The sequence below is a fragment of the Rhinolophus ferrumequinum genome, chromosome X (genome assembly GCF_004115265.2).
Source record: "Rhinolophus ferrumequinum isolate MPI-CBG mRhiFer1 chromosome X, mRhiFer1_v1.p, whole genome shotgun sequence".
Taxonomy (NCBI): Eukaryota; Metazoa; Chordata; class Mammalia; order Chiroptera; family Rhinolophidae; genus Rhinolophus; species Rhinolophus ferrumequinum.
Genome location: NC_046284.1, coordinates 79731233 through 79743267, shown reverse-complemented (window position 1 = coordinate 79743267; position 12035 = coordinate 79731233). Strand labels below are relative to the sequence as shown.

The 12035-nt window shown below is 37.9% G+C and overlaps 1 protein-coding gene across 7 annotated transcripts in view; it reads right to left on the bottom strand.

The window, feature by feature from the left end:
• Positions 1–12035, bottom strand: part of HEPH (hephaestin) — an 86325-nt gene that overhangs the window by 41136 nt on the left and 33154 nt on the right. For all 7 annotated transcript variants that reach the window (XM_033115874.1, XM_033115897.1, XM_033115922.1 and 4 more), the window contains 3 exons: positions 7253–7466; positions 5521–5660; positions 4592–4723 (listed from right to left, as the gene is read on the bottom strand). In XM_033115874.1, the coding sequence (XP_032971765.1) occupies positions 4592–4723; positions 5521–5660; positions 7253–7466 (486 nt within the window). The remainder of the gene's footprint in view (positions 1–4591; positions 4724–5520; positions 5661–7252; positions 7467–12035) is intronic.

Here is a 12035-nt window from a genome sequence, read left to right as displayed (position 1 = left end):
CAACCCAATTGAAAAATGGGCAGAGGACCTGAAGAGACATTTCTCCAAAGAGGACATACAAATGGCAAATAGACATATGAAAAAATGCTCAACATCACTAATCATCAGAGAAATGAAAATAAAAACCACAATGAGATATCACCTCACCCCAGTTAGAATGGCTATCATCAACAAGACAAATAGTAACAAGTGTTGGAGAGGCTGTGGAGAAAAAGGAACCCTCATCCACTGTTGGTGGGAATGCAGACTGGTGCAGCCGTTATGGAAGGCAGTGTGGAGGTTCCTCAAAAAATTACGAATAGAATTACCATATGACCCAGCAATCCCTCTCCTGGGTATCTATCCAAAAAAATCTGAAAACATTTATACATAAAGACACGTGTGCTCCAATCTTCATTGCAGCTTTGTTTATGGTGGCCAAGACATGGAAACAACCAAAATGTCCTTCGATAGATGAATGGATAAAGAAGTTGAGGTATATATACACAATGGAATACTATTCGGCGGTAAGAAAAGATGAAATAGGACTATTTGTGACAACATGGATGGATCTTGAGAGTATAATGCTAAGCGAAATAAGTCTGACAGAAAAAGCAGAGAACCATATGATTTCACTGATATATGGTGTATAAACCAAAAACAACAAAAGAACAAGACAAACAAGTAAGAAACAAAAACTCACAGACACAGACAATAGTTTAATGGTTACCAGAGGGTAAGGGGGTGGGGGGTGGGAGATGAGAGTAAGGGGAATCAAATATATGGTGATGGAAAGAGAACTGACTCTGGGTGGTGAACACACAATGGGATTTATAGATGATGTGATACAGAATTGCACATCTGAAATCTATGTAACTTTACTAACAGTTGTCATCCCAATAAACTTTAATTTAAATAAAAAGAGGAAAAAATAAACTGATGATTGCTAAATGGGAGAGGGATGGGGATGAGGGAGAAGATGAAGGGATTAGAAAGTACAAATTAGTAGTCACAATATAGTCTGGGGATATGAAGTACAGTATGGGAAATATAATCAATAATGTTGTAAATGTTATGTATGGGCACTGGACTTATCAGGGTGAGCACTGCATAGACTATGTAGATGCCTGACCACTGTGCTGTACACCTGAAGGTGAAATAGGATAACATTGAATGTGACCTATAATTAATAAACACCCACACACCCACACACACACACATACATACATACACCAGGGGTGCCAAAAAATGTATACAAGGGGACACTTTGGTCAACGATGCTCAAGCAGTAGTTCACCATAATCAGAAGTGTCTAGACACTGATGGTAACCATTTTGAGCACCTCTTGTAATTGTAGAAGTCAAACGTAACTTGTATTCATCTTTTATTATTGGTGTATATTAACTATTACAATTTTAGTACAGTTTTTCCTTTCTTAAAATGTGTATACATTTTTTGGCACCTTCTTATTTATATGCATATATCATCAAGGCTATAAAGTATAGCATAGGGAATATAGTCAACGGTATTGCAACAGCTATATACCATGTTTTTTGAAAATAAGACCTAGCAGGACCATCAGCTCTAATGCGTCTTTTGAAGCAAAAATTAATATAAAACCTGGTCTTATTTTACTTTAAAACCGGGTATATAATATAATATAATATAATATAATATAATATAATATAATATAATATAATACCAGGTCTTATATTAATTTTTGCTCCAAAAGATGAATTAGAGCTGATGGTCCGGCTAGGTCTTATTTTCAGGGAATCACTGTACGATGTCAGAGTGGTAGTAGTCTTGTGAAGGGTTATCACTTTGTGAGGGGTGTAAATGTCTAATCATTATGTTGTTTTGTACTCCTGAAATTAATATAAAAAAAGATAGTAGCCAAATGAGAATCAAAGTACTTCTGTTCATAATAGATGAGCCAGTGTCCATAAGCCCATGTTGTAGAACTCTGATAACAGATGAATTGAAAAATAAAGCATTGACTTAAAGGCCTGAGCAAGGCTTCCTCTTTCTAACCCCTTGAAAGTAAGATAGCTATATCTTCAGTGCATTTTTCTAACTCACATAACCACTTCACCCAGTTACAGGCACAGGTCAACTCACCATATGGATGTCTCAGTTACCTCACATTCAAGATGTTAAAAAATAAACTTAATATATTTCCCCTCTAAATAAACAAACAGAAACACCCCCTGCTCCCTGCATTTCTTATCTTTTTTGTGAGTGGTGCTAGCATCCAGGTGCTTAATCCAAAAATTTGTTTGTTATCCTTAACTCCACAATCTCTCTTATATCCTACACACTTATTTAATCATCATATCCTATTGATTCTCCTTTAACATCTCTCAGACTTATCTAATTCTCTCAATCCTCATGTCCTACCACTTTTGTTATTATCATCACTTTTATGGATTACTACAACAACCTTTTAACTGGTTTCCTTGCTTCCAATGTATCCCTTCTATGCTTTTAGTAATATATTGATTATTTTAGTACCTAAATCATCATATTCCTTTCCACCCCAATCTCCCCCATTCTTCTGAGTGACATCAAAGTCTATGTGGATGACTCATCCAACACTGTAGCCTATAAGCTCCTTGATCCCAGTACCAGTGTAAAGCCCCAAACCTTTTCATCACCTGAAATTATTCCCCCTAAATCTTAAAATTAAACCACACTCACTGTTTCTACTCCCACATCTTCCAATTACTCTTTGGTCCATTCTAACCTGTTTTCTATTCCCACCAACTTATTAAAATTGCCAGCCACTCCCCTGTTGCAATATACAATGGGAAATGTTCCCTTGTTGCTATATCCAATGGGAAATATTCCATTCTGATTTTATTTAACCTCTCGGAAGCAGCTAAAACTGTAGACCTCATTTTTGAAATGATCTCCTTTTTAACATTTTTGATACCATATTCTTCTGGTTTTATTTCTAACATCTTGCTTACTTTTTCTCAGGCTTACTTTTCAATGAGTACTTCCCTTAAATATTGGTCTTCCTCAGGATCTTATCCTAGGATCTTACTGCCTCATTTAGTATACTCTTCCAAGGTGACTGCGTTCATTCCTTTGCCTTCAGTTACTACTTAAATGTTGATGCTTCTTACATCATTCCTTCAGATCATACCTTTCTTCTGAGTGCCAGAGCTTTATATTTGTTACATATCTATATTTGATTGTCTTACAGACATCTCAAATTCAACCAATTCAAAAGTGAACACATCATCATCTGATCTCCCCGATCTCAACTCAGCTCCCTCCCATGTTCCCTATCTTGGTGAATGGCATCACTATTTACATGGTTTTCCAAGCCAAAAACTGGGGCAACATTTCAGAATTTTCTTCCAAAAACATGGGTTTTATTTAAGAATTATTCTCTTTCTCACATTCAATACGCAATTAATCACCAAATCCTGTTGATTCTACCTCATTGATCTTTTTAGAACCTATCCCCTTTCCTCTACTCCAACTTTCATCTCTCTACTGAGTCTTTTCACATTGTGTTTCTTACATCTGGAACTTCCCTTTCTTTGCTTTTCTCTCACAGGATCCCTTTACTTCTAGGCTTCCTTCTCAAACTTTAGATCAGTTGTTCTCAAAGTGTACTTCCTGACCCAGCAACATCAAATGACCTGGGAATTTGTTTGAAATAGCAAATTCTTGAGCCCCATCCCACACCTACTGATCAGAGGCTCTGGTGTTTGAGCCAAGAAATCTGTTGTTTAACAAACCTTCTAGGTGATTCTGATGCATGCTAAAATTTGAGAACTGCTGATTTAGATCTTAGTTGAGATATCACTTACTCTGGGAAGCCATCCTCGACCATCCAAACATTATATTAAGTACCCTCTTCGAAACCTCCCTAGCACACTTTAAAACCCTTGTTTAACACTTAAAACACTGCATTATAATTACCAGTTTACTTGTCTCTCTATGATAATAGCCCAAGTTCTTTAAGGGTAGGAACAAGTATTATTTCCCACTGCATCCATATGTTCTAAAATTGTTCCTGCAACCATTAGGCCTCCAGTAAGTATTTATTCAATGAAGAATGAATGAATGAATGAATGAATGAATGAGTGAATGGAATAGCATGTGGTCAAGATTATGGTCACTCTAAATTTAGTATCAGGAGCTTAGTATGTGACTGGGGTTAGGGCTTAGTCTATACTAAGGGGACAAGAACTTTATCTACGGCTGGGGTTAGGAATCAGTTTGTGGTCTGAGACAAGTAACTCTCTATCCATGATTAGGAGCTCATATAATAGCCAAGGTTAATTTCAGATCTGGAAAGGGTTAGAAGCTCAGTCTCTACTCAGAGTTAAGACTAGTATAAGCCTCCATGTGTAACCAGTGCTAAAACAAAACCAAAAAGAGTGTTTGAAACAAAAAACATAAAACCTAAGGAAGCCTGTTCTGAAACTGAGCAAAGGAGTATTTCATAGAGACAAACACAGGGTGTGGCTTAGGCCTGGATAATATTCCTGTTTCAGTCCTCTAAGAGCATATTTTTTAAAGGAGCAAGACAGAGGGCTAAAGAAGAAGTGCTGCAAAACCTTTTTCCCCGTCACTAAGTATTCCCACTCACCAGGCTCAGCAGCCAGTGGCCAGCCAGTACTAGACTCTAGCACCCCATGGGCATGCACAGAGTAGGGGCGGCTGGCGTTATTCTTGAACACCACAGTTAAGATATCACCAACCTCTCCTCTGAGAAGTGGACCTAATATATGCAAAAGAAGGAAAAGTCTCATTAGTGGAGTAGTGGAACAGGGACATAAAAGGCATCAAAGAAAGAGAGATACATAGGAGCTCCCTAGAATTAGGGGTTTGCCCTGAGAAAGCATCCTAATGAGACTGAAAGTCATGATTGGCTTCATTGTTAAATTCAGAAGCCCTTAAACTAATAATGCTACCCATAGGATGAGGGTACTTCAACAATAGGATTATACCTCCAGTTACCCCACTTTCCCCAATCCAGTACTCTCTATATAATACCCCAAGGTTCTAGAGAATCATGGCTCTGTGTAGTAATTGTTAATAATGAGTTAGAGTTTGACACAGAGTACAGAATTGTTGGGCTCTCTTAAAGGGCTCCAGTGGATCCCTTCTGTGCAAAGACAAGAATGAGGAAATTCATTGGCCCCTACCAAAGTGAAGAAACAGCAGCAATAATTAAACTGGGGTGCAAGGGTAATACTGGTTCCCTGTATAATTTTTCCCCACTCTTTGATGTTCCTACATTCCCCTGCCTTTAGCATTAAAAAAAAAAATCTATCACCTTCAGAGATTCCTAGATATAGAGGCCTGGAAAATCCTGGTTCAGATTGCAGGAGAATTCATTAATTTCCCCACTTTGACTGCTTATTTTCATGGCTTATTTATAAAATATTACTATAGTTCCAGTATATCATAAGGAAAAACTGATAATGGGGAATGGGAAGTCTTCCTGATATGACATAGCCTCTCTAGGAGGAGCACAGGCTTCTAGACACTAGGAGGGAAGTGGAATTCCCTTACCTAAGATTCCCAAGTGTTCCTCTGGTCCAGTCCTTGGCCGAGGGATCCTGAACGTACCATCAGTGTATTCCCTGAATACAGCTTTCTTGTATCTGGAACCTAGGAGCCCATTCTCGTTGCTCAGGAAGATGTGACCATAACTAGAGGAATCCAAAGAATGGTATCAGCACCTGGCCCTGAACTACTCATTTTCAGATATGAGGAAGCTGCATCAGATTTGAGCTCATGTCACAGATAGAAGGAGGGTATCTATACCTTATAATGTCAGATTACTCACCACATTGGCTGCATACACGCAATTATACATGACAGATTTCAATATCTATTTATGTTTTCTTGTTTGACATCATCCAGATAGGAATTTTTAGTACAATTTATATGGCAAGAGCACTGGGATAAGAATCAGAAGCCCTTGTCTCTAGCTCCAGCATTCATGTCTTAGATGGAATTCAGTTGACAAAACGATAAGGTACAAAGTGACAGGAGAGTATTAACTGTTTCTTCTCCTGGAAGGTAAGGGATGGGGAGAGGTAGGGAGAAAATGGAATCGTAAAGAATTCTCTTTATGGGATGCTTTTCTGTTTACAAAAAGCTTTATTATTCATTTTATCATTTGACACTCCCAATGGGCTGATGAGGTAGGTGTGTCCCAGAGATAGAATCAGTGGTTCACAGGTGACAGAATATATCTTCATTGATACTGTAAGCCAGAAAGGAAGGCAGAACTTGGATTCAAGTCTGTTGTTTCTTCCCTATCTCCTTCTAGTCAAGTTCTTTGAACTGTACTACGTCACTTTAAAGAAGAGTAAACCAAGGCCCAGAAAAGGAAAGTCACTTTTTGTAGGTTGCAGAGAAGTTAGCAAGTAGGCTTCAACCTTCAATAACCAACATAAAGGGCAAGAATTGACAAAGGGTTGTGAGACTACCAAAAATAAACTATAGTGGAAAATTGCTAAATTGTGCCTCAGTTTCTATTCTCCCCTCCTTCCTTTATAATAATAGAATCACCTAGGATTTAGCTGAGCATATGGCTACCTAACCAGAAATTACACTTCCCAAAATTTCTAGCAGCTAGGTATGACCATATGAATAAGTTCAGGATAATGGGGTATGAGAGAAAGTGGTGTATGCAACATATAGGTCATCGCCTTACAGACATTGCTGTTTGCCTTGAACTTCTTCCTCCTTTTTTGATAGCTGGGAATCATTACAACTGGAGTAGTCATCTTAGTTCCAGAGATGAAAGCAAGTGTTATGTGTGATTAGTTCACCTACCAGCCCTGAACTGCTCATCTTTGTACTATTATGTGAGCAAGAAATAAAATTCTAACTTATTTAAGCCACTCTATTTTTTTTCTGCTATACAGCTTAGCCTGTACCTTAATGACATTTTGTCAAGGGACAGCTGACCTTGAGGTATTCAGTCCCTTGAGTAAGTTCTCTATAAAATTGAAGTCACAGTATAGGTGCTTGTGGCTAACCAGAAGAAAGGAGGCAAAGATTATGAACATGAGGGTGTGGGTAAAGTCTTTTACTTCAGCCCCACAGTATAGTAATATAGAAGAAGCACTGAGTTCCACTTTACCTGCATTCTACCTGAGCCAGGCTTGTTGGTATCTTGTTAGGTGACTTTAGATAAGTGCCTCCTTGTTTCAGAATTTAAATATCCTTCTTATGTGTAAAGTGGTCCAGAGTCTCTGAAAGTGTTACCTCTTCTTTTCTGAAGCCTTACCTGTTCTTCTCAGATTGGTTGTGCCATTCCAGTTCCCAGCTCCTGTCAGGGCAATAGTCCCACTCCACTTCTTCTGCCATGATGTAATAGATTCTTGCAGCCTGGTAGCGCTGGTGAGGGGTGGCTTGGCGACCGGGACATTGGGAGACATTATAGATTGCCCTCATTCCTGCTTCTCTATGGTTGCCTTCCTGGCAGTAAATCTCAAATATCCCTAAGAAAGGAAGAAAGAGCAAAACCTGAATCAGAATACCCCTGTGTAGTGCCTGGGGGATTTCCTGCCTCTCTCTAGGCATACTTCAGAGAGGGTAGTTTCAGATAAGATTCTTCTATGCATTATATATAAGATTATTACAGGTTTATTGAGAGCAATGAGCACAGAGTTTAGGGTTCTAACTCCAAAGCTACACTGTCTAACACTAAACTCTGCCACTAGGATGACCAACTCCTCCCTTTACCCAGGGTTTTCCCAGTTTTAGCACTGAAAGTCTCATATCTTTGGAAACTCCTCAGTTCTGAGCAAACTACGATAGTTGGTCACCCTATTTGACACATTAGCTATGTAAACTTGATGCAATTTTTAAGCCTCTGTATGTTTCAGTTCCCTCATGGTAAAATGAAGATAATTTTAGTTACTTCATTGGGTTAGTTTAGAATTAAACACAATAATATATACACATTTCTTAGCACAGTATATAGTAAACTTTCAATAAGTGAAGCTATAAAAAATAAAGCTGTAATAATTATTATTCCAAGGAAGGCGCAGACCAGTTGTCTTCCTTTCCTACCATGTAGCAACAAAATAAAGGTGGGCTTCAATAGATATATTAATAAGGAACTTCTTGCTAGACGAAATAAGTCAGATGGAAAAGGATTTGAACTATATGATTCCACTCATATATGGGATATAAAACAAAAAGTAACAAACAAAACAAACAACCTCATAGAACAGACAACAGAATGGTGATTACCAGAGGGGAAGGGGTGGAGGGAGGATAAAGAGGGTAATGGGGGACAAATATATGATGACAGAAGGATACTAGACTTTGGGTGATGAGTACAGAATGGAGTATACAGATGTGGTATTATTAAGCTGTACACCTGAAAATTATATAAAGTTATTAACCAATGTTACCCCACTAAAATTAATTAAAATAAAAAAGAACTTCTTGATCACAAAGATGCTTACTTCAGAGAGCTTTGAAATGGCCTTCTCTAGCTTTTTACAATGAAATATTTGGATATAAGTCTTAAATATTTGAGCTGTGGAGCTGCCTGGACCTGATCTCAAGCCCCAGGTTTCTATGTTAAGGACACTAAGGCTCATAGAATGTTAATCAGAAGAAATTAACTTTCTTAGAATTTTTTTTCATCATTCCTTCCCTTGCTGACCACTGCTTATCTCATGACTACAAACTATCCTGGCTTTTAAAGGCCTCTACAAGCTGGCTCCAAACTATAAACCCAATCCCACTGCTCGCTGTGTTCCAGATTCAACCAGGGCTACAACTAAATTTGTCCCTGACTGCCCTTCTTACGTATCTCATTATTTTGTTGGAATTTTCACTTACGTTGTTATTCCCTTTCTGGAATGTTCCTGCCTATACCAACTAATATCTATGAGACCTCACTCATTTTCAAAGACCTACTGTTGTTTCTTCTCTTCCAGGAAGCCCTGTCTGGCTATTCCAGCCTACACTGACCTCTACATTGTTGACCTCTTTATTCTTAACATACTTTACATCTAAACCATATAGCTAAGCATTAAGTGCTCCTCTCTTTATTTTTTCCTCTATTTTTTATTTATGTATAGTTGGTATACAATATTTTATCTGTTATATTAGTTTCAGGTGTACAATATAGTGATTTGACATTTTTATACCTTACAATGTGATCACCCAACTAATTCTAGTAATCATCCGTCACTGTGTAAACTTATCACAGTGCTATTGACTATATTCCCCTTCATCTTTTTCACCCATTCCCCTATTCCTCTCCCTTCTGGCAACCATCCTTATGGTCTCTATTTCTATGAGTCTGTTTTTGCTTTGTTTTGTTTGTTTGTTTGTTTTGATTTTTAGATTCCACAAAATGGTCCTTTCCACTAGTTTATAGACTCTTGAAGGAATCTACTCTTTTTCTTTCCATATCTACTTCCCAACTCTTCTATTTCCCTTACCCCCACAACTATTCAATCATTAAGTTCTGTCAGCTCTTCCTTCACAATTATCCTTTCATTTTCACTCTCATTTCCCTAGTCAAAGCCACCATCACCTCTTACCTGGAACACTTCAATAGTCTCCCAACTGTCCTCTCTGCTTCTTTTCCTTCCTTCTTCAACAATTTTCCACACAGGATCCAAGATCCTCTTTAGCAAGTATGATCCAGAGCACATTGCTCCCTTGCTTTAAATGCTCCAGTCATACTCAGAATACAATCCAAGCTCCTGACCATGGTCTACAAGACCCTGCATCCTCTTGACAAGGCTCTCACCAAACTCTTTGACCTCATGCCATGTCAGTCTTCTCTTATCTCACTACATTCCAAACATACTGGCCTTCTTTCTCACCCATGAGCAAGCCAGGCTTATTCCCACCTTAGGACATTTCCACTTTCTGGTCTCTCTAATTTGGAATGTCTGCTCAGAGATCTTCATATAGCTACTTTCTCCCTATTATTCAGGTCTCTGTGAATGTTACATTCTTAAACAGGTATTCCCTAAACAAACTCTCTAAAGTAATGCCCCTATTATTTTATCATATTGTTGTATTTTATTTCCTTCTTGACATATATCATGATCTGAAATCACTGTATTATTTTATGTATGAATTTTATGTGTTTATTGCAGATCTCCCCTCAGAGTAAAGATCATGACTATCTTTTCCCCTCTCTACTTAGAATATGAACAATGTACAATAAATACGTGTTGAGGGAATGAATATGCATGCAAATGAATGATTATATACATTGTCCAAAAGTCATACCTTATGGATTGATGTGGAGAAGAAAGTATTTTCACTGGAAGGGATAGAAACAAATAGAAGACATTCTGGGAAAGGCATGTGAGTTTGGACTAGAACATTATCTGAGTTTTCTCATATGGACATTGTTGTCCAAGCGACTTCCTTTTTAACACTCTTTTGCCCTTAGTGTCTGAGTCTCCTCCTAACTCCTTGACAAACTATTTTCTGTCTCCTTATTCTGGCTACTCGTCATTCTCCTACCTCTTAAATGTTCATTTTTGCCTTAAGTTTTCTTTCCTATCACTTTACATGTGTATGTACTTGAATTATGAGAACATCCAAATCTCTCTTTGTTGCCTGGACTTTTCCTCCAAGCTTTACATTTCTAACCACAACTATCTAATGTGAAATCCACCCACCTGGATTTCAACAGGAACTTAAAACTCAACATACCCCCCAAATGATTGCTTTCTACTAAAGCCTTACTACCCTGCCTGCTCTTGCTTCTGTATTTGCTCACTTGGTTAATGACACCACTGTCCATCTAATACACAAGCTGGAAACCTCAGGCATCCTTTCTTCTTGCACAGCATTCCAGCAAAGTCCTGTCATTTCTCTCGCAAATATCCCTTAACTCTGCCCTTCCTCACCATCTCTATTGCTCCCATCCATTGGAAGAGCTCTAATCAACTCTTGCAAGAGCCTCCTGTTTTGCCTCCCCTTAAACTTCCCTTCTTGGTGTTCTTTAACAGGGCTGCTATTAGAATTTTGCATGAGATTATTCTTCATTCCTTAAAACTATCTTACACATTGCAGAAAGTTTCAGCATCTCTGACTCCCACCCTCTAAATGACAGTATAACCCTCTTCGTATTCCCGGTCATATGACAACTAAAAGTATATCCACACATTTCCAAACACATTTTAGCATACTACCTTGAGTTGAAAAAACACTGAATTAAATAAATTTATGCAATATTCTTCAGGTATACACTGTTTCCAAATCACTGTCTATATGGCTTTTACTGCTTATTATGCCCTCTTCACACCCATCCCCTTTCTTTGCCTGGTGACAGTTTACTCATACTTAAAAGGTCATTTGAATTTCTGCTTTCCTAGGAAAGCTTCACTCCACAAGTCAGGAAGAATTAGTATAGCTTCCTATGTGTTTCCATCACTCTTGGCAGACAGCATTATCATAACCTTATGAATATTGTTTACATATGTACCTCCCTTTCACACTGTTAGCTGCCTTATTTATCCTTACATCCCTAGCATCTAGATCAACAACTGAAAGAAAACAAATGTTTACTATGTTTTGGGAAAATGTAATTGTAACAGAAAATAAAAATAAAAAGAAGGGAAAACAGAGAGAAAGACAATGGGAGAGGAAAGAAAAGATACAGATTGGAGGACAAGAAAAAGAATAAAAGAGGAAGGGAAAAGGAAAAGAAGTAATGAAAAAAGGAGAAAAGAAGATATACAAAAATAAAGAAGGGAGGGGAATGAAAAAGAAGAAAAAACAAGGGTCAAGATGGGAGAAAAACAGATGAAAGGAAAAAAGAAAGAAGAGGAAAAAGAACAAAGAGAAACCAAAAAAAAAAAAAAAAAAAGAAAAAGGGAAAGGATTAAAGAGGGAGAGGAAAAATGAGAGACCAGAGGAAGAGCAGGAGAAAGTATAGAGGGAGGGAAAGGGGGGTTGGAAAGAGGGGAATAATGAATAAGGAAAGAGCTCTAATGGTGAAAGAGTAAAAAAACCCTGAGGGACCAGGGCAGTCATAAATATTCTTCTCTTTGCTGCTGAGAAATCTAACATAAATT